This window comes from Brassica oleracea, chromosome C9 (genome assembly GCF_000695525.1).
Source record: "Brassica oleracea var. oleracea cultivar TO1000 chromosome C9, BOL, whole genome shotgun sequence".
Lineage (NCBI taxonomy): Eukaryota > Viridiplantae > Streptophyta > Magnoliopsida > Brassicales > Brassicaceae > Brassica > Brassica oleracea.
In genome coordinates, this window is record NC_027756.1 from 38,672,129 (window position 1) to 38,695,423 (window position 23,295).

General features: G+C 43.8%; 3 protein-coding genes across 3 annotated transcripts; all 3 read right to left on the minus strand.

Annotated features, from left to right (window-relative positions):
- Positions 1-14,350: 14,350 nt before the first annotated feature.
- Positions 14,351-16,989, minus strand: LOC106318970 (pentatricopeptide repeat-containing protein At5g55740, chloroplastic). The gene has a single exon (XM_013757150.1). The coding sequence runs from the start codon at positions 16,926-16,928 to the stop codon at positions 14,454-14,456; it is 2,475 nt and encodes an 824-aa protein (XP_013612604.1). The 5' UTR covers positions 16,929-16,989; the 3' UTR covers positions 14,351-14,453.
- Positions 16,990-17,966: 977 nt separating this feature from the next.
- On the minus strand, positions 17,967-18,428 carry LOC106314961 (sulfated surface glycoprotein 185). Its single transcript, XM_013752753.1, has one exon. It carries the CDS (start codon positions 18,426-18,428, stop codon positions 17,967-17,969), a length of 462 nt encoding a protein of 153 aa, XP_013608207.1.
- Positions 18,429-18,734: 306 nt separating this feature from the next.
- On the minus strand, positions 18,735-21,896 carry LOC106314962. The gene is made up of 2 exons (XM_013752754.1): positions 19,774-21,896; positions 18,735-19,072 (listed from the first exon to the last, which is right to left on the minus strand). The coding sequence occupies exon 1, from the start codon at positions 21,894-21,896 to the stop codon at positions 20,046-20,048; it is 1,851 nt and encodes a 616-aa protein (XP_013608208.1). The 3' UTR covers positions 18,735-19,072; positions 19,774-20,045.
- Between the last annotated feature and the right edge of the window lie 1,399 nt (positions 21,897-23,295).

The following is a 23,295-nucleotide window of genomic DNA, read 5'->3' on the forward strand; positions in this document are numbered from 1 at the left end:
TGTTACTTTATTTAGTTTATTTTTATTAATGTGAGATACATATATACATATATATTATTATTTTAATTGTGATATATGAATTATTAATATATTTAATAGTTTACCATAAATAAATATTTATATGGAAAATTGACATTAATGATGATATATGAGTTATTTTTATTACCATATTTAAAATTCTTGCAAAAAAATTTATATTTTTATAAGGAAATTTTACATCTCACAATTAATATGATGTCATGTCACTATTTTTTAAAACCATGTCATCTATTTTAAGTGTCATGTCATCTTTTTTTCAGCGAGAATGATTATAGTGACGACATGTGTATAAATCACTTCGCAAATATAGTCTAAGGGATGTGCAAATGATTAGTTTTTCAATTTTTTAGAGTTTAATTAGATATAATTGAAAATAAAATGTATTGAGAGGGATGCATTTGATATTTTGAAGCCTTGGCAAATTACAACACCCTTGTCTAATGCCCCACTGGTCGTATAGATCACCATTAATTTGGCTAACAATGTTTATGATTTGTTCTCCTTTGTTGAGATCTTTCTAGCGTATCACAACTATCATGTGATGAAGGGGATGTTGCTTGTAAGTCTAGCTCAAAATAGAAATACCTTTTCAGACTAAAACACACACACAATACAACTAATAATTATTATATGATCTGATTTCTTCTATCAAACATGACATGCTGAAAAATAAATTTCAAACATGTCACGTGGGAAGAGTATCTCTTCTTCATAAATTAAGGTATCAGAAAACTCGTTACTCCATATTAATAAATTTAAGACAATTTCACACGCATAGAATCTTCTTCTTAGTTTAATTTCCTAATATATCATAGTTGAAGTAGTAATATTCTTTAAATAATTGTAAAAGAAACATTTTATTTGCTCCTTAAAAAGCTCTGATTAGACGGAATCTGAGTCTTTAACTGGAGGCAGTGTCGGTGACAAAGCTAAAGTTGAAGCATTGCGTGGATGCATCGTCCTTCAGGGGCACTTGAGGAATTAACCGATGGGTGGAACCAAGGTATTAATCAATATTCGTGCAACGTGGATGGTGGAGATCTGTTTTCAGATTCTCCACCGACAATCGGTCGGTCCATGTACAAAGCTGAACATTACTGGGGTAAACTAGTTGTCTGAAAATCTGATGCAACGGTTTACTGTCGCTTGTCAATTGTGTGATACGATGGTGTTATTAGTTTGAGTTAAACTTTTGTGCAGTATATGGTAATACTTTATTTGGATATAGGAGTAATAATGGGTCCGATTGGTACTTTAAAATTTTTGCTGTAGAAAAAAAATCTATAGATTTTTTGCGGTAACTTTAAATTTTATTGCCGTAGAATTTTATGAAAGCACTAAAAAATTGCTTTGAATATTTGGCTATGTAAAGTACTTGTATAGTTGTAGGTTATTTCTAGAACTGAATTTGGTGCTTTAGAAATAAATAGGGTTGTGAACAGCACATACATCAACTACCAATCACCCCCCACTATTAGACAGCCCAACATTTTTTTTGTAGTGAACTGATTCCATTTTCATCCTTAAAATTACATGATTTTAGATTACATACTTTTGTGATTTAGTTCTAGCTTGGTTGGCCAATTCATCAGCCAAAATATTAGATTCACGCCTAACTTGTTTATAGAAGAAACTACAACATTTTGTGGCTTTAACTGTATCATGCAAATAGATTATATAGGCATATTTCTATCCATGACAATATTCTGTAATTCTCCTTTATTTTAATAGGCCACATAAAGCATGAAGATCTTCACAAAGAGTTATATTAAAATAACCCAATTTCACATCTCAGAGTCTTAACTACTATTGTATTGGTGGTAGGGCTTCCGACCCTTTGAGAAGCTTTCTTCTATCATGTCCATATTAGATCCATCCTACCCCGTCTAGCATTTGCGGTGTTGTCCAGACATATACAAATAATGATCAGCATTGCTACAAAAATATAGATTTGGAAACCTATTTCCAGATGTTTGGTAGCATGCAAAAGATTGTTCTCTATATAGAGCTGTTACTTCTTTGTTTTTTGTTGATGCCTCCAACCATAAAGTAAGATCAAGCGGATATTTTCATTCAAAAAAAAAACGTAAGATCAAGCAACACTTTGTTTACGATATCTGTTATTTACCATCTCTTGTTATTAAATATCAAATCATTTAGGTGCTTCCAATTCGCCATTCTAAAATGTACAACAATGGTAATTGTTGGACCAAGCCTTTAAAGTTTAAACAGATCCAGAAAAGAAGACAAATTACACAAGTGTCATAGCCTTTAAAGTTTAAACAGATCCAAAAAAGAAGACAAATTACACAAGTGTCATTTTTCTCGAGAAAATCAGATGAAGGATTATAGAGAGGCGCTAACACCCATATCTCCTTGCTAATTCTTCACTGAAAGAAAAGATTACGGGCAGCCTCTTCATTGATAAAACAACACACTGTTCTCGGGATAAAACATATGGTACATGTTTGAACCGAGACTGTCGATAAACTAGTAAAGAGAAAAGGACGAGTTTTCGTCGGTGGGTCAAGACAAAGACGTGTTTTATTAGATCAAGTGAATTCTCAGTCGTATTACAAGGAGGAGAAAACAAGGAAATGAACCGGCGAAATCTGGTTTGCCGGAGAATACAAGTCGGCGAGAATAAGATGTAAAACCCTAGTTTCTAACCGAAAGTAAGTGTGTGGTGATTTGCGGATCCCTTCATCGTTGTCTCTCCTCCTCCTTTTATAAACGGTCTTATGTTGACCTAATTCGACTTGACCTAACAGGCCTTCTCGACGATTGGGCCGAGGTGTCGGGCCGCTGAACCGAGTCGTCGAGCCGAAGACTTTCGGTCGTTTGCTCTGCCGGCTAAAAGTAGTCCGAAGTCGAGTCAACTACTGGTTCGCGAGTCGACGAGATGAGCTCATCTGTTTTGATCATGTGTCAGAACAATCATCATGTGGGCCTTTTGGGAGGGTCAGGCCCATACCCAACAGTAAGTCCCCCCAGTTCGCTGGTGAGTAGCGTAGCCGACTCAGCGAATTTGGAAGTAGGGTTTACAAGATAATTGTTCTGGACCCGCGATCCCGCTCGACTCCTCGACTACACGGACGACTCGCTTGCTCGTGACTCGCAGTTTCATTGGATTGGTTCGAACCGGCGGTTTACTTTGGCTTTGGTTGCAATCGCTGGATTTGGTCTAAACCGGTTCCGGTTTACCTCGAGAAGTCAAACCGTCGCGAGATCCGGTGAATTTCACGCGCCTAAACGGGCCTACATAGGCCCATCTAGGTCTAATGATGATGACGCCACGGGGTGCGCAGTCTCTCCTTATAAATACCCCTCTCGCCTCTCATTTTCTTCATTCTTCACCCGACTCAGGTATTTTCTCTCTTTTTCTCTCTGCTTCTCTCTCAACCCCTTTTTAGTCATAGATTCCTAGAAACTTGCCATGTCGTCGGGCGGTAGGTTTTCCAAGGAACAGAAAGGGAAGGCTGTGGCGACGGAGACGAGCCCAGTACGAGTCGTCGACTCGACCCTTCCTTCTGATTTTGAGGTGATACACCGTGACGCTATGATGGATACGACGAATATGGATACGTCCCAGCGGGTCTTGGTCGCCAAGTCGGCGCGCCTAATTCGCGAGGAAAGGGAGACCGTTGAGTCGGTCGCGCAAGATTGTACGAGAGATGGTCGAGGTGGAGCCCACGACGGAGAGATTTCTCCTCCTGATTTTGTTCCATGCTGCTATCATCCTGAGGGGATTTTCGAAGATCTCCCGGTGTTGGCACCGGGGCTGTTACGTCCTCCGGTCGTGGAGGGACAATCGTGGGAGAATGTTGAGGCGACTCGTTCGACTCCAAGCAGAGTGAAGATTCTGTTAAGGGAGTGTGTTGGAGTTGGGGTGACTTTTCTGATTCCAACTAAGACCCATAGGCCATGGTCACCCCCGGTGGGATTCCAATGTGTTTATGAATCCTATTTTCAGAATGAGACCAGGCTTTGGTTCCCGATCCGTAGGCTCGTCATGTCTTACGTGAAGCGTCGTGATGCGACGATAAGTTAGTTCTTAAATGGTTCGTTTCGTCTCCCGGTAGCATTGTTAGTGATGGCGGCTGAGATCGACGTGTCGATGAATGTTCGAGCCTTCGAGGAGTTGACGTATCTTAAGTCGATGGGAGAAGGGTTGTACTCGATCCAAATGAGGCCGAATTACAACGTTATCGTCGGGAATCCCAACAAGACGAACAACTGGCAGCGTTTTTATTTTGACGTCAAGTCAGATGAGTTTGCTTTCGAGGAGCCGCCCGGTGACACCTTTCGTTTTTTATGGAACTCTGAACTTGGTAGATTGTTGCTGATAACTCGCAATTGATTGCTTCCCTGGTCTTACTAGTTTTCTTTTGAATGCAGTTGATCATCCGGATACAGCGGCTTATCCCGAAGAATTTATAGAGAACGCTCGGGCTATCGCACTGCTCGCTCAAGAAAGTTGGGATAACGTTACTGTGGAAAGGATTCGGTGAGTGAGATTTCTCTTATTTAACTCGCGTTTCTTTGTTATTTCATCGTTCTTATTTGTCGATCTTTAGCAGGGGATTGGAGATCTGATCTTTTGCCACTAGTGACTGGTCGCAAACGTGGGTTTTCGTTATTCACGAGAGCGGAACAGAGAAAGATCACCACTGGAAGAGAGATGAAGGCCCTTCCAGACTTAAGTGCAATCATCGGGAAAAGACTGAGTGGCTCGTCTAGTGATGTGCCGTCGAGGACTCCTGACTGAGTTGATCGTAGGGAGTCTCCTCCTGTGGTCATTCGACCATCGCCGGTTCCTGACCCTGTCGGCTCTGAACCTTCAAGAGAAAGTTTGGTGCCAGAAGTCGACGAGTCGGCACAGACTAAGAAGAAAGGAAAGAAGAGACCGGCTCCTGACCCATCTATCACTGTGGTTCAGGGGGTTCATCGGAAATTGCTGCCGAGGTTCGTCAGGATGAACCTCCCCAAAAGAAGAAGAAGTAGGATAAAAAGAAGAAGCCCGCTGAAAAGGACCCGGTACTGAGTGTCGGGGCAGAGAATCGAGAGCTCGTGGTTCACGAAGAGTCGAGTCGTGGCAACGCGGCTTTGACTGATGATGGGTTGAGCAATTTTCCTGTCGTTCCCTTGGAAAGGGGAAGAAGGGAACCATCTGTTGATCGAGGTTCCGACGGTCGAGACCGTTCTAAGACGCCCGAAGGAAGGCGCGAAGCAGGAGTTTCTCAATCGATCACTGCCACCACTCCTCGCTCTACGCCGTCGGCTCCCGGAGGCAACTCTACTCGAAAGAGAGGTCCCATCAACTTTCCTGATCACGTGGAGTTCAAATACGACGGCGACACGCCGCTCGCCTACGCCCCAGAGGAATGCGCCGAGTTAGTTCGCCAAATCCGAGGCGGTGCAAAAGATATGCCGCCGGTTAAAGACCTTATCTTCAAGGATGCCTATGTCGATGCGGCAAGGACCAAGGTTCTGGTAAGTGTTGCTTTCCTCCTTCTGTCTTTTTTAATGCTTCTGGTCATGACTCTCAATCTTTGTTTACGCAGAGTGATGGCAGCGTGAATTACGTCGTTGAGCTGTACGACACGACCTTGAAAGAAACTATCTCCAAGTTGAAGAACGCTGAAAGGCTCGTGCGAGTGAAGGACTCAGCTCTTAACAGTAAAACGAGTTAGTTCAAAGTAGTGATCGAGAAGGCTGAGGCAGAGCAGAGTCGATTACTCGCAGAGAAGAAGGCCCAGAAGGCGAAGTTCGTGGAGAAGTTTGGAGAGCTTAAGGACAAATTCAAGACTGCTTGCGAGAAGATCAGAGTTCTTGAGCGAGCGAAAGCCTCTCTTGAGGAAGAGAAGGCTGCTTGGGAGAAGGACAATGCTGCTACGGCCTTAAGGCATCTGGAGGAGATTAACCGGTTGAGGGACTCCCGAAGCTACGAGGTTACCCTTGAGGGGTCCGCGTCCAGACTGAGATGATCGCGAAGTGCAATAGGCGCTTCAACAACATTCGCGAGCGGGAGGATCGTCGTGATGATTTCGACACTGCGAGGTGTCTCTACAGTCAAGCATTCGGGATGAAGAAATGTCTTGAGGCGCTTAAGGCGAATGGGATCAACATCCCTCATCGATCTGTTCGCCGGGTAGGAGAAAGAGTATGGTGAAGAAGCCGCTCGCCTTGATGTGGGTGAAATTCCTGAAGAGTATCTCTACATGTCTCCTCTCGCTCTGGCGTCTAAGTTCCTCAACGAGAATGTCCTGGCGGCGATCGATCCATATGGGTCGAATGCTGGTTTGATCGATGCCGGAACTGCTGTTATCCTTCAGACTCCAAGCAGCTCGCAAGGCGAGCCGTCAGCTGAGAGGTCGGCGGTTCCGTTGGTCGAGGGATCGACGGTTCCTCCCGTACTTCCTTCGAGTGATCCTGGTTCATCTCCCTTAGGAGAAAGCTCTGTTGTTGATGAAGAAGCACCAGCTCGAGAGGTCGGTCCTGGCGACGCATATCCGGTCCTCCCCGCCGAAGGAAGAGAAATGAGACCCGATCTTGATGACCTGGTCGAGTTGTCTGATTCTCCGATTGAAAGAAGCGGTCAGAACGAGTCCAGCGATGGAGCACCTCCTGGAGTAGGGGAAGATCTGAATGCATCATCAGTTGAGAGGGGGGAGTGGGGAAGCGAGGACGCGATTGCCCAAATCCCCGAGGAACCTGAAAGCAGGGCACTGGAGGCTGACCCACCCATTTTCGACGCGGGAGTTGTCGAGAATGTTCTTGATCCTGTTCCTCGACTTTCAGTGGACGACCCTGGCCATGTCGAGGGCTGACTCTTTATGTTTGTTGTAATCTTTTTTAGTTGTTTCGTCTTTTGGCCCTTCGGGGTCTTGTATTGTTGTAACTCTGAACCTCTTTGTTTTGTGGCTTTGTTTTTTGTTTTGCACCTTCAGTAAGCCTTATGATCGTTTTTAGAATTAGAAATTTTTCAAACGAAGTTTGCTTTAGCCGTGAAACGAAGCTTCTCGGACTCGGAACAGCCAAAGGTCTTTTGACAAGTCGTCTTGTTTCTGACTTTAGATTTTAACGATTCTAATCTGGCAATATGGTCAGCATCTCAAAGTAACACTCAAGGCTGATCATATGGTTTATCGAGTTTTGACGCGTTGTGCCTTCAGTTCGAGTCATCGAAAAATTAAAATTTTCGATTTCGAAGAGAATCATTTGTTTTTCGAGCGACAGCGGTTCTCAACCGATCTCAATGTAATACTAGAATATTAGATTGGCTAAATCTAACTTTAAAGGATCATAAGATGATTGAAAGCCATCGTCTCGATCGTATCGGCTGGGACCGTGATACGATCGGAGTCCCCCGAGCACATGTCTGATCAGGACATGCTTGTTAGTGGGTGCGAGTGCTAGTACGTTCGTCCGAGAGACAGGGTCGTGCTCGTACGTAAGCATCGCCAAAACAGTTCGCACTTCCTCTCGTCGAGGGAATTTGTTTTGATTTTTTGGTTATAGCTGGACCGGCTAAGGCTGCCTACGTACCTCTGGGACAGTATCAAGCCATTCGTAGTTCCTTTTTTATGAGCGAAAGTGGCAGTGGATGCGCATTCACTAGTTTTTTTTAGGCGAGTGAAAGTAACTGTTTTTCATTCACTCGTTGGTTTTAAGGTCTGATCGAGCTAATGTTGTTATCAAAAGCTGAGTCGCTCGATCGTTAGATACGTTCTCAAGAGTAGTATCTTCGGAGATGCATGGAGTTCCATGCTCTGGGAACAGGTTTGCCTGTTGTTGTCTCGAGTCGTTAGACTTCTGGCTTAATGACTTGAGCAATCTTGTACGGTCCTTCCCAGTTAGTTCCAAGCTTGCATGCGTTCAGTTCCTTAGTGTTTTTGAACACTTTGCGGAGTACAATATCGCCCAGTTCGAGAGATCGAGACTTGACCTTCTTGTTGTAGTAGCTCTCGATCTGATGCTGATAGTTCTGGATACGGAGCAAGGCTTGGTCGCGTCGTTATTCGATAGCGTCCAGAGCATCGAGCAGCATGTCGCTGTTAAGCTCAACATTCTGTGGCATTTTTGACCGACGTAGACTGGTTACGTTTACTTCGGCGGGAGCCATAGCTTCGACTCTGTGGGCCATTGAAAAAGGAGTTGATTTCGTTGCTCCTCGAGGAGTTGTTCTATGCGATCAAAGAACACCGTCGAGTTCATCGGCCCTGCATCCCTTTTTCAAGTCGAGGCGTTTCTTTAACCCGTCGATTATGATCTTGTTGGATGCCTCAGCTTGACCGTTGCTCTGCAGGTACCGCAGACTCGATGTGTTGAGTTGGATTCTCCATCTTTCGTAGAACTCTCGAAACTTGTTCGATATGAATTGGGAGCCATTGTCAGTCATTGAGTCGGATTCTCCATCTTTCGCAGAACTCTCGAAACTTGTTCGATATATACTGGGAGCCGTTGTCAGTCACTATTTCGTAAGGCAGGCCGTGGCGACAGATGATGTTTTTCCACACGAACCGTTGAACTTCTTTTTCTGTTATGCTGGCGAAACCTTCCGCCTCGATCTACTTTGTGAAGTAGTCAGTTAGCACTAGGACGAAGCGTTTCTGTCGAGAGCTTGGCATAGGGCCGATTATGTCCATTCCCCATCGCATAAAAGGGTATGGTGCTGTCATCGTCCGTAGCAGCTCTGTCGGGGAATGGATTGTCGAAGCGTGTCGCTGGCATTGGTCGCATTTTTGAGCGTATGCCTCGCAATCCGCGTTCATTTTTGGTCAGTAAAAGCCGAGGCTTTTGACTTTTAAAGCGAGTGCTCGACCTCCAGAGTGATTTCCTGCAGCGCCTTCATGCGTTTCGGCCATGACAAGATGCGTTTCTTCGCCGTTGATGCACTTCAAGAGTACTTTGGTTGTGGTCCATCGACGGAGTTCTCCATTCAAGACGACGTAGTGGGCACTCCTTGTCTTGAGTCGTCTTGCAATCCATTTCTCGTGAGGTAGCTTTCCATCGACCAGATTGTTGATGAATTCTGTCCTCCAGTCGGTAGCTTCAATGTTCCGCTGCGAGGTCCTCGTCCATGGGGATGGCTTCGGTTATGGGTGCTACGACGGTCACTTCGCTAGGTGGGAGCTTTAAGCTTAGCTTGTCGATCTTGTGGATGGGGATGGTCCGTTTCACCTGATCGCGCAGCTTGCTACCCAAGGCGGCGAGGGCGTCGGCGCACATGTTCTCTCCTCTGGGGACTTTGGTGAGTTCGAAGAATTCGAAGTCCTTAGCAAGTGTTTGAACGACTTTAAGGTACGCGTCCATTCGTTCGTTATGAGCATCGTAGTCGCCGCTAAACTGACTGGTGACGAGTTGTGAGTCGCAGTATGTACTGAGGCATTTTACTTTGACTGCCTTAGCGAGTCGTAGTCCTGCGATCAATGACTCGTATTCCGCTTCATTGTTTGAAGCGGTGAAGCAGAAACTGAACGACTGTCTGATTAGCTCGCCTGTCGGAGACTGCAGCTGGACTCCTGCTCCTGATCCTTTGTTTGTTGACGATCCGTTGACGTGAAGTATCCAATTCTGACTTGGAAGGATTAGGTCTTGCTCTAGCTCTGGTGCGAGCTCGATCAAGAAGTCAGCGAGGACTTGGGATTTTGCTGTTGTTCGATTTTTGAACACAATGTCGTGCACGCTGAGCTCGATAGCCCACTTGGATAATCGTCCGGACTGGTTGGTGCTTTGCATTACTGTGCGGAGCGGTTGATTTGTTAGTACTTCGATCGTATGCGATTGGAAGTAAGGACGCAGCTTCCTCGCTGACGTGATAACTGCAAGAGCCATCTTCTCGAGGGTAGGGTATCGTGTTTCTGGGTCGGTCATTCGCTTGCTCGTGTAGAAGATGGGCTTCTGCTCTCCTCGATCCTCTCGGATAAGGACGCTGCTGACCGCGATGGAGGATACTGCGATATAGAGGGAGAGTGTATCACCGGCTTCTGGTTTCGATAGCACGGGAGGAGTCGTAAGATACTGTTTGAGTTGTCCGAACGCCTCTTTGCACTTCTCCTCCCAGACGAAACGCTTGTTTCCACGCAGTAGCTCGTAAAATGGGAGGAATTTATCCGTGGACCTCGAGATGAAGCGGTTCAATGCTGCAATCCTCCCCATGAGCCGCTGAACTTCTTTGCTATTCTTTGGACTAGGGAGATCAAGTATGGCTGTGATCTGCTTAGGATTCGCCTCGATTCCTCGCTGGGTGACGATATATCCCAAGAACTCGCCTGAGATGACGCCGAAGGTGCATTTTGCGGGGTTGAGTTTCATTATGTACTCATTCAGCATTTTTTGGCATTCTTTTAGATGATTTAGATGGTCCGCCGTACGGAGTGACTTAACCAGCATGTCGTCGATGTAGACCTCCATTGTGTTCCCCAATTTGTCGGCGAACATTCGATTGACGAGTCGTTGGTAAGTCGCACCTTTGTAAGGCCAAATGGCATCACTTTGTAACAGTACGTCCCTCTATCGGTGATGAACGTTGTCTTCTCTCGATCGTCTGGGTACATCATGATTTGATTGTATCCTGAGAAGGCGTCCATGAAAGTCAAGAGCTCGTTTCCGGCGGTCGACTCGACCAGTCGATCGATATGTGGAAGTGGGTAGCTGTCTTTGGGACATGCCTTGTTTAGATCGGTAAAGTCGACGCAGACGCGCCACTTTCTGTTCTTCTTCTTGACGACGACCGGGTTTGCCAACTACTCCGGGTATCGTACTTCGGCGAGTGAACCGGCTGCGAGGAGTCGCTCGACTTCTTCGTTGACGGCCTTGCTTTGTTCGGGGCCAAGCTTGCGACTCTTTTGGCGAACATGCTTGATGGTTGGATCTACGTTCAAATCATGAGACGTTATGGCGGGATTTATTCCCCTCATATCTGACGTCGACCAAGCGAACGTTGATGCGTTCTGCTTCAGAAAGTCGATCATCGCGCGTTGCATTTCTTCGGAGAGAAAGGCGCCGACTCGGACTACTTTGCTTTGGTCTAAGTCGTCGATCGCGACTTCTAGAATCATATCTTTTTGAGGTTGGATTTGCTTTGCTATTGCGTTGATGCGAGGAGTCGATTGTTGCATCTTCACCGTTGCAATCAGTATATCACGTGCCGCCTGCTGGTCCCCGCGAAGTGTTTGCACTGGACCGTTCGGTCATGGGAACTTCACGCACTGATGATACGTCGATGATATTGCCTTCATCGAATGTAACCAGGGGGTCCCGAGGATTGCGTTATATGGAGCCTCTGTTCGGATAACAGAAAACTTGACTGTGCGTGTTACTCCACACGCGTAGACTTGGACCTTGATCGTTCCGATCATCGTCTCGGAAGCTCCTTTGAATCCGGTGAGGGAGCGAGCCGACGGTTTCATATCGCGCAAATCGACTCCCATCTTATCGAGTGTATCGCGAAAGATCAGATCAACCGAACTGCCAGTATCAACTAGAACTTTGGAGATGTCGCACTTCGCGATTCCTACTTCCACAAGTAGGGGGTCGTTATGAGGTAGGTGAACGCCGATGGCATCGTCAGATGAGAAAGTGATCGAAGGATCATTTTCAGGCTTCGATGTCCATTTCTTCGAGGTTACTGCCTGTCGTCGATGGTCCTTGACTGACCGAACCGAGTCGCCGCAAGGTGGCAAGCCTCCCATAATCAAGTTTAAGAAGGGAGCGCGCTCGACCCGTCTGTTTTGTAGACGGACCCTTAGGTCGTTAGACGAGTCCTCGACAATGGATTCATGTCCGTCACCGTTCTTGGCTTTCGTCACCTCCAGCTTTCGTCGTAAGTCGGAACGTTTAGGTCGGTTGAGCTTGATCCTGAGGTCTTCTGATTTCGAGTTGAGCTGATCGCGCAGGTCGATGACTCGTGGCTTGAGGTGGGGTTGAACACTGGAGTCTTCGACTCTTTTAGCCTTGGACTATTCGATGATCGAGCGAAGATCGTCCTTAAAATTGTGCATGCGGTCGGTTGTTTGCGATTTTCACCTGAGCTTGTTTCTCAAATCATTCGACTCTTCCGGTACGCCGTTCTCACTTGGTCGCTTGTTGGAGTGTTCGTGCGAGTCGCGGACTTCGTTGTCCTCTTCTTCGTCTGAGGAGGAACTCGGTCGTGCGAGGATGACTTGGACACGTCGACGGTTACGAGGTTGCTCTTCTTCGATTTGTGCTTCACCCTCGTCTTCGTCCTGCCCCTCTGGTTTGTCATCTTCTCGAGTTTGGGTCGGGCTCCGACCTTGTCTTGATTTTTATGAGCTTTCATCTCTTTGTTCTTGCTCCAGCTCTTGGCGTTGTTCTGCCTAGACTTAGGGAGCTCGACGTTGGCTGTTCCGTTTTCGTAAGATGAGAGGAGGGCGTCGAGAGGGTGTCGACCAGATACCGACAGTTCCTCGTGTCGTGCGCCTTGAACTTATGGTAGCTGCACCATAGGTTTGGCTCGGTCGGGCCAGGATTCGAAGTTGAAGGCGCCGAAGAGGTCTGAGGCTTCTCCTCGTTCTCCCAGACGTTCCAACCCTTCTCGCGCACGACGACAGTCGATCCCGGGGGCGGGTTTTATCTTCGACGACATAGAAGAAGCTTTTCTGCTGATTAGACTTGTTTCCTGTGGCGTGCTGTCGGGGTTCTTGGCGTGCCTCATGAGCTTTTGGAGCAGTCGTCGATTTAGCGGCCGCATTCATTTTTTTGAGTATCGCTGATGTGTCTTCTTCCGTTCGGATGAAGTTGTTCGACCTTGCGATAGCGTCTTGAAGCGACTTGGTGGGGTTTCTGTAGAGATCCTCGCGAAACAGGGACTTGAAGTAGATGGTATTCATCAACGCGTCAACGGCGATGCTGTCCGTGATATGCACCTTCGAAGCGACAACTTTGAACTTCTCCATGAAGTCGCAGATAATTTGGTTCGCTCCCTGAGATAGGTTCCAAAGGTCGGATAGGGTCGCTCCTTGTCTCGTAAACATAATGTACTGCTTGAGGAACGCGGACCTCAGGTCGTGAAAGTCGTTGATGGAATCTCGTTCCAATCCAGTGAACCATCCAAGGGCTGGTCCTTGAAGACTCTCGACGAAGAACCGACAATAACCAGCGTCTCTTTCCTCATCGGAAAAGTTAGTTCGACCCATCGCGATGTTGAATGCAGTGATATGGTCAGTCTGGTCTGCCTTTTCGGCGAAAGTCAGAAGGCGTATTTTCTCGGCTGGTCGATACCGTACGTCGGTGATTCGCCGAGAAAATGATGTTTTTAGGGTTTCGGCGAGGACGCGTTCGATTAACGGCGCCGAAGTAGGTCCTTCAAGCATTCGGTCTTTCATGTCCAGGAACGACTGCTTAAGCTCGGCGAGTTCTCGGACGGTAACGAAATCTACGCCATCGGGTGTTTGAACCTGGGCGGCGTTTGTGTTCGTCGTGTTTTCTGCGCCGGCTGTTCGGTAAGTGTCGAATAGCTGTTTTCGGACCGTCGAGGCCGGATCTCCTGAGTTTCCGGCAAAAGGAGCCAAGATGGCGGCGAGTTGTTCGTTCGTCGCCTTCTGGACGGCGTCTTGCTGTGCCATCCTCTCGAGTATGGTATCTGCGAAGGCCGCTGCTGTCGGAGCGCCTTCAGTTATAGGTGAGTCGTCATCGGACGGCGAGTCAGATCGAGCCATGATCTTTGCTGACGTTACTCTATCTGCCCCACAGTGGGCGCCAACTGTTTGAACTGAGACTGTCGATAAACTAGTAAAGAGAAAAGGACGAGTTCTCGTCGGCGGGTCAAGACAAAGACGTATTTTATTAGATCAAGTGAACGCTCAGTCGTATTACAAGGAGGGGAAAACAAGGAAATGAACCAGCGAAAGCTGGTTTGCCGGAGAATACAAGTCGGTGAGAATAAGATGTAAAACCCTAGTTTCTAGCCGAAAGTAAGTGTGTGGTGATTTGCGGATCCCTTCATCGTTGTCTCTCCTGCTCCTTTTATAGACGGTCTTCTGTTGACCTAATTCGACTTGACCTAACGGGCCTTCTCGACGATTGGGCCGAGGTGTCGGGCCGCTGAACCGAGTCGTCGAGCCGAAGACTTTCGGTCGTTCGCTCTGCCGGCTAAAAGTAGTCCGAAGTCGAATCGACTACTAGCTCGCGAGTCGACGAGACGAACTCATCTGTTTTGATCATGTGTCAGAACAATCATCATATGGGCCTTTTGGTAGGTCATGCCCATACCCAACACTACACAGACTTTACAGAGTACTCACCATTCTGCGTATATAGACAACACAAAATAAGACAGACGACGATGTAACAACAATATTCATATAAATCTATTTTGTGAATTGTCTTTCCTTCTCAACTATTATGTCAATAGTTTGACCAACATTAGTGATTTTATCATACACAGAACATCATTTGGAATCGGAACGCATATCATACAGTAACAAAGCTAACATCCTTCGTATCTCATTGTTCCTAAGATGTGTCTTATCATTGGCAACAAACACCTGGACTTCTTCTTCTTCCTCTCTTTTAACCCGAATCCAACTGCATCCAGGCTGTTTCTTCAACCCTTTAGCTTTCATCATCTCTCTCATCTTCACAACTTCATCCCAACTTCCTTCACCTGCATACGCGTTGGATATCGTCACATAGTTCCCGGAGTTATCAGGTTCTGATTCCAACAGCTGCCTTGATAAGTAGTCCACAAGCTCAGTCTTATGTTCCTTGTTGCAAGTAGCTAACAAGGACTGGATCATTCTTGCATCTGGCTCGTATGGCATTTCCTCCATTAACCGTAAGGCCTTTTCTGTTTCTCCAGCTGATGCAAGAAGATCTACCATTAGTCCATAATGTTCCAAGCATGGTTTCACGCCATGCTTTGAAACCATATCAGAGAAAATTTCGATGGCTTGGTTAATATCTCCAGCGTGGTTACAAGCAGATAAGATGTTTGTGAATGTTATGTTGTCTGGTTTGATGCCCATATCTTCCAAGCTTCCGTACAGAGCGATTGCTTCTTCCACGTTACCATACAATGCATACGCCGAGATCATGGCATTGTAGAGAGGCAACTCGCTGAATAACTTTCTTCGGAAAACCTTCTCCGCTTTGCTTATATCTCCACATTTAGCATACATGTCAACCAACGAAGTCTCGATCGAAACGGAAGAGGAATGCAGCCGATTTCTTATGATGTATCCATGTACTGATCTTCCGAAATGCAATGATGCTAGATTTGCGCAAGCAGAGAGTGCGACGGTGATGCTAAAGACATTTGGTCTCATCCCGGATTCTTGCATCTTTCTCAGATAAAGAATTGCCTCCTCACTGCAACCATTTTGCACCAAACCGTTCATCATAGTGGTCCAGGAGACTATAGTCGGAACTATGCCTGAAGATTGCATCTGCAAGAACATTTCCTTGGCCTCATCTACCTGACCGCTCCTGAAAAGACTTAGAATGATCAAATTCCATGTTATCACATTTGGTGGTACACTCTCTAGCTGCATCTCATAGAACAATCTCAAAACCTCTCCGCTAAGACCAGACTCTGCGCAAGCTGCAAGTAATGTGTTCCACAGTATCAAGTCCTTTTGTACTGTGGAATCAAACACTTTCTTAGCATCAACAATACTACCACACTTGGCATACATATCAACAACGGCACTGGCTAAAACGATATCAGATTCAAAACTGTGTCTGATGCAATAACACTGCACCTCTTTCCCGAGTTTTGAGTTCTGAGTACGTGCAGCTGCCGACATTAACGTCGATAAAGTGACGCAATCGAACTTCAGCTTCTCTAGTCTCATCAACTGGCACATGCGGATAGCATCTTCCACCAGCCCTTGTTGAACATACCCGGAAATAAGCAGATTCCATGTCACCACATCTTTCCCAATCATTCGATCAAACGCCATCTCTGCATAATCGATCAAACCAACCTTGCAATAGAAATTCAATATCGACGTTCCAAGTATATTATCAAGCTCTAACCCATTCACAACAGCAACGGTATGAGACTGTTTCCCCTCTTCAACCCCACCCATATTAGCAGAAGCAGACAAGCAAGTCGAGACAGTGACACGCGTGGGCTCAACACCTTCCTCCCTCATATCACACATAAGCCGAATCGCTTCCTCGTTCATCCCATTTTGCACATAACCGACCATCAACGCATTCCAAGCAACAACATTTCTCTCAGGAATTTCATCGAACACCTTCCTCGCATCATCCAAAACCCCGCACTTCCCATACATATCCGCCAAGCTACTCGCCACGAACACACAATCGTCAAGACCAGATTTTGCCACGTACCCATGAACCCCTCTCCCAAACCCACTCCACTGCAACGCACCGCACGCTTTACAAACATTCGGCACCACGAAATTATCTGGAAAAATCTCGTCTTTAAGCATCTCAACGAAACCCATCAAAGCTCCTTCGACGAGTCCCATCCTGCATTTCACGCCGATGATCGCCGCCCAAGAGAACACGTTACGAACCCTCAGTTTCGAGAAGAGGACCTCAGCGATCTCCAGAGCATCGCATTTCGCGTAGAAGATCACCAGTTTGGTCTCGATGTACTCGTTTTTGGCGTAGAAGTCGCCGTTCTTCAAGATACGAGCGTGGATTTGCTGCCCCGTGTGGAAGTCTCTCTCGTAAACGCACCCTTGAAGGATTTCGCCGTATAACTCGGGACCGATACGTACATTTCTGAAGTCCATCTCCGTGACTAAGCTCAGAGCTTCTTTGATCTCGCCGTTTTTGCATAGAGACGAAACGCTGTGAAAGTAAGGATTGCGAGGTTGATCATCGTGAGGTTTTCTTGATACTGAATGTGGAAGTTTGATCGGGATAGTGCTGAAAGGAAGAGAAGCCATTCATGCCTCTCTGATAACCTCTGATGTCCGAAGAAGATAACAGAGTAGAGTGATGATAAATTCTTTTCTCTTCTATTTTCGAGTCCACGTAATTAATTATTATGTTTTATCTTTTATCGATTTTTTTTTCTCGTGAAGGATCAGATCACCACCGTTTATTAGCCTTGATAGATTTTCACCTCGTGTGATTTAGAATGACGTGGACAGTAGTGATCTGTTACCACCCCTATTCGAAAGCACGGCTGTGTAGATGCTGTCCGACCGCGGCGATTATGTCCAAATCGGTGTAGTAAAGCATTAACCCGCGTAAGAATGCCTAATTTTCGCGTTGATCGTCTAATCCAGCGTTAACCGTCTAAGTTTTTTTTTTCTGTCCGTGTAAGTTAAAACACGGTTGATTATTTTTTACTCATTATTGACAGATTTTTTGTAGTTATTTATTACTAAATAATTATAATTAGTTATCAAACCCAAAACAAACACATACATACTACATTTAAAAATTTTTTTCGTACTAAACCTACTATTTACGAATCAAAAAGACACTGTTTAAAATTATATATAAAAAAATATATAATGATGTCTAAGAACTTGTATCATTATGTTTAAAATTAGCTAAATATATTATAAATATATTAAATTGTATTTAAAATTAGGCTCCGCGTAATCTCCGAATTTTTGGGTTGCCACACGACTAATGCGTAGCGTAGTTCTCAACAGGGGTTACCACACAATGCACTATGTCCCAACCGGTTTTTGATTTGATCTCGGTTTAGTTTTTGTTGGGAAAAGATCATATGATATGATCATTTTGCAACATTTTAAAAGCTAATGTTTATATAAAAATCATAAGTGATTCATAGTGGAGTAGATTTGCCTCTTTCTACAAAATTTAAAATATATTTGCTTCTTTTCTTGATCTACAAGTCTACAGTCAAACGTATAAAGCTTTTGATTTATTTATATTTTGTTCCTAGGTCTGAAATAACAACAAGAGAAAGAAGGTGGCTTTTGACAGAACTAAAACCTATGCATGCCCTAGAAGACAACAAAAGCACAAGATAACAAAAGCATCAAAGCATAAACCGGCAAAGAACAAGAAGCATAGTAAGCCACCGCTGCTACAGTTCCGCCACCTCCAGCTCCTTGGCCGCCACCGCTTTGATCTCCTCCGCCGAGAGTACCGTAAGGATAAGGAGGAGTGTAAAAGTAAGGATACGGAGGAGAATAATACGTAGACTGTGGTGGTTGGTTGCAACAGCCTGTTGGAGGAACAGGAGGGCATTGAGAACGCGGCGGTTGGGGTGGTGAAGACGGCGAAGGCGGTGGAGGAGGATTACCAGATGGAGAGTAGCCTGAAGAGGAAGGTGGTTGAGGCGGTTGGTTACATGGGTAAGGAGAGCAGAGACCAGAGTTTGAATCCGAAGCTGAGATTAGATTGACAAAGCTGAGAAGGGATATATAAAAGATAATAGAGAAAGAAGCTTGAAGAGACAACATGGTGATGACTTAGCTTGAGAAGATGAGTTTGGTCTGTGGTTTGCAAGCTGAGATCAGTATTATAGTAAAAATAGCTGATTTATTTTCCTGTGTTTCGTATTATCTGCCGCATGGCATAACACATGTCGTAAGTTTTGGAGAATTTCTGAAGAAACGTTTGTGTCTTTTTAATGGATGCAGACAAAAAATGGTGTGTCATGTAATGAAGTGGAATTTTGTATAGCTGTACCAAACTCATCAAAAAAGAAGAAGATGTGTTATAGGTAACTTGAGTTTCAAGATGAGTGTGAAAAGACGTGTAGTCAGTGACTTATGGACTATACATCATCGAGTATGAGTATACTCATCTAAACCGGAGTCTACCAAAACTATCAACCATGATTAGAAGTGAAGCAAAGAAAAGACTAATGATACAATTATAATTTGATAGACAGAACCAAACCAAACTATGGTTTTAAGTTCAACATGTTATTCTCCAAAACTAAATACCCCAAGAAAATCAAGAACATCGTCCAACTCGAGAGACAAAAAGTAGTTATCATCTTGGCTTTTGTTTTTGTCATTTTAAGCCCTTAGCTCAGGGAAACTTGAGTACCTCCATCTTCCGTCATGTAAATCGGTAATCCCCCACAAGATAATGGATCCTAAAAGAAAAAAGAAACTAACATGATAAATCATTTTGACTGCAAGTACAATCTTATCTTAGATAAACTAAAAAACTGAAGACTCCTGACTAAACCACAAAACAATCCATCACATAAACTTTCTCTAGTCCCAGACTTGAGAGAGTTAATTAACCATGCTTCTTCAAAAAGCACTTCATAAGAAAACATGACAATCAACAGACGAAATGAATTCTCCTGCAGAAAAACATCATTAGACTAACATCTCTTTTTCTGGTTAAGAAGAAAGAAAAAAGGAAAGAAAAAAAGAAGACTAACATATAACTTAATCCAGAAAATATAGCAATGTTTCTCTAGTCCCAGACTTGAGAGAGTTAATTAACCATGCTTCTTCAAAAAGCACTTCATAAGAAAACATGACAATCAACAGACGAAATGAATTCTCCTGCAGAAAAACATCATTAGACTAACATCTCTTTTTCTGGTTAAGAAGAAAGAAAAAAGGAAAGAAAAAAAGAAGACTAACATATAACTTAATCCAGAAAATATAGCAATGTCATGTAGTGTAATATTCTCGAGAGACTTTTCAAAAAAAAAAAAAAACAAATATAGAATGAGTAGAATCAAAGACAAAACTCGGTTCATATAACAAGAAAGCAGCATTTCCAAATGGTGCTCTAAGAGACTACATATATGTTCTAGGAATGTACTTGTTTGTTTACCTCCTCACAGATCCAAAAACACTGAGAGTGCGGCAAGGCTGGAGTAAAACCTAGCCACGTACTAGCATGACTTGTAGTAGCTTAGCTGCTCCAACTCTAATACTCAGGTTCATGATAATCTAATTTACTCCAATAATATTCAGCTCAAGAAAAGTTCTTCAAGGTCCCCAACTCGAAGCTACGAAGATTACATCAGATATGAACACTGATTCTGGATCACATGGTGGATCTTGTTAATCTTGAACACAGAGGATCAAGGAAAATTAGTTGTTCTACTCATAGAGAATCTGTTTCTTCAAATCCTCCCAGTGTTTAGGCCCATCAGGGTGGCGGTTTACATAGTGAGACACAAAATGTTTGTCCGAGCACCCAAGCAAACTGCTAATTGCCTTTACTTTACCTTCCATAAACGGAATCATCCCCAATCTGAGCTTCATCCGCTGGAGAGTAAACACTAGACACGAAGGGAATGTCACAAAGATCGAAAACGGATAACCAAGCTCGTTGACAATGTAGTTAACCTTCGCTTCCAGGAGATCAGACGCTTGACACAGGATCTGAGGGAAAGCGTTCACCATATTTCGGACATCCTTCTCATTCAGACCCAAACTCACAAGGAAATCGAATCTTTGTTGTAGTTCTGATCCTCTCCCACGGAACTTCTTGACAGCTCGCTCCATCTCCTCCGAGTTCTGGTCGTATCCGAGGTTGATCAAGAACTGTGTCTTCATTAACCTCGACGTTTCCTCTTCCCCTGTAGGAGGTAGCGGCTGCACCTTTAAACCCATAGTCCATTTTTTCATCACCTCTGGGTTTTCTTGTATGACTTGACAAAGCCGCCTAGTCCCAACGCTCAGTCTATCGAGTAAGGTTCTGGGTTTCTTCAAAGAACATGCACCAAGCCAAGAGGAGTGAGAACGAAAAATCTTACCAATCTCATCACACTCCATCTTGATCTTCTTCAGGAACAAGAAGCAATGCCTTAGATTCAAAACACATTTCTTCACCTCGATTTCCGGGAACTTTAGAAAAAAAGAAGAGAGTTCACTCTTAGATGACCCAAGCTTGGTTAGAAACCCACCTAGAAACAGAGTCCATTCCCCTGAATCCTCAAAAACAAGTCTTGGGTGCTTCTTGAGTAACTCACTGTCATTGAAACATAAATCTCTAAGCAAGCTTAACACCCTGTGCATAGACCTCCAATCATAAGACTCATCCTCCTCCTCTGACAAGTTCTCATTAACCCACTCAACCCCAATCCCCACCGTTTTTAGAATCTCTAAAGCCTTACCCACTTCAACGTTCATGTCCCCAACGAGTATCCTCGGGCTACACACAATAATCCTCGATACAAACGACTTACTCAACCCCAAATCCTCAAAAGCCTTAATCTTTGAAGCTAAAACCCCGGTCTCATACCCAAAAACTCCCCTAGCTTCCTTAAAGATCTTCCCCATCTGCTTCAAACCAATCCCATAGATCCAAAAAGTATTGTAATTCTCAAGCAGAAAAGCATCTTCATTCAAAAACATCTTATCACTAGGAAGCAGATGATTGTACTCCGATGGCTTCAAGCCTAGACTCTCAAAGAAAGGCTCGAACTCGTTTATGGGATGGAACCGTAGAAACCTAGTGATCGACAGAGCGATGTCAGCATCATCATCGGGAGTGTCACAATCCAGCTTCTCTAAGAGATTATCGTTGAAAAGAGGCGCGTTCTTGCTCATACTCTCTGCGACTAGAAACTGTAACCCTCTCGTGATGTAGAAGTAATCTAACATCGCGGCCTGAGCCTTTCTCTGATTCTCGATTCGTGTTCTAACGCTGTGTTTCTCGCCGGCGATGGCGGTGGCGAAATATCTCGGATTGAAGAAGGGTTTAATATGAGTTTCTGGAGGGGCCTGTAATACCCGTTTGATAAGGGAGAAGAAGAATCTAGGGTTTCGAATTCGAGACATTACCTCCTTCCTTTCGAGTTGCGGTAGTTCTCTCTGTTCTGAAAGAGACACTAGACTAAGGCCTGCGCTTTTGACCTGAACCGGACCACAGTAGACGGAAGAGACAGTAGTGCAGGCCAGCGGTTTTGATCTGAACCGGACCACAATTATCCGGTTTTGGTTCATATTCGATTTAAGTTCTAAACCGATCGACACATTTCTAAAAAGTATTTTGGTTTTTGATTCGGTTTGTTTATTTTTTATATACTAAAGGACAAATCACTTAGACAATCAGGTTTTGACAAATGTAATTATTTTACAAAATTTCAAAAATTAAGAAAATCCAGATTAAAACACGTTTTATTGATTTCCAATATTTTTCAAACCGTAAAAAAAAAAAAACAAGTTCCTATATTTTCTCAGAGTATCAAAAATACACATGAACACGTTCGATTATAAAGATCAGTAACTCCCAATATCAACTGCTCCATCTCCTATATAACATTCATTCAACTATATTTTTTTCTAATATTTTGTTTTTGTCTTCTTCTTCTCTCAATTGTTTCGTTTTTAGTTTAGTTTTGTTTTGAGTGTGGTAACGAGTTATTCTACTATTGCTTTTAGCACTTTTCTATATTCTGCAGATTAATTTTCACAGAAAAATGGAACACCAGACTTCTCTTCGCAAAATTACCATCAGAAGATTGAAGTTATTCTATCTTTGTTGTTTGTGAATGAGTACCTATCCTTTATGGGAATCTGTGACACCTACACGGATGTCTGGCTGGAACGATTTGACAACGAATTCAATCTTGTTTTGGATGCCCACCCTACAGGATAATATCCATTAGAATCTCATCCCCTATTTTCTTTTGTTCTGCTTCTCATAATTTTTCTTCAAAGGGTTGGACCATTGTTTGGAATGCACATATATAATTGTCGGGAGTGAGCTCGACCCTATCTATCTTTCTATGATGGCCCAAGAACACACTTATTCTTCAGCTGTAGAGAAACTTTTAGAATTCTTTTATGGAAAAAGGTAAACACATTTAAATTTGAAATAATGGTATCTAAAATCTGTTAGAAAAATGAAAGTTAGCTTTGTCGCCATTTCTTATATAACAAAGAGATAAAATTCAAGCTTATGTAAAATATAACTCAATTTTTTCATGGTAATTTTAATAAAGCTATTTGCCTTTTATATTTATGTTGATATTTATTTTTAATTAAATTGTAGTTTTTCAGAAATTATCATAATTTTATTGTTTCATTTTAGTCAATAGTTCTATTATTTTATGTTTATTGTGTTATACATGAATGGACTTATATTTAAATAAGTATTATTTACAAAATTAAAAGCAAATATATTAAATATAATAGTTATACCATATTTTGTGTGTTGGTAACTTGGTATCAATACTATTAAATTAGGAACATGCCCAATTGATAATAGTTGAGTCCAATTTATAATCTATAATATAATGAGGCAATTGCCTCATTCCTGAGCCGACACGTCAGGATTTTGATGGATCCCACTTTTAAAAAGTGTGAAAAAGTGTCAAGCCTATTCTTCGAACCCGGGTTA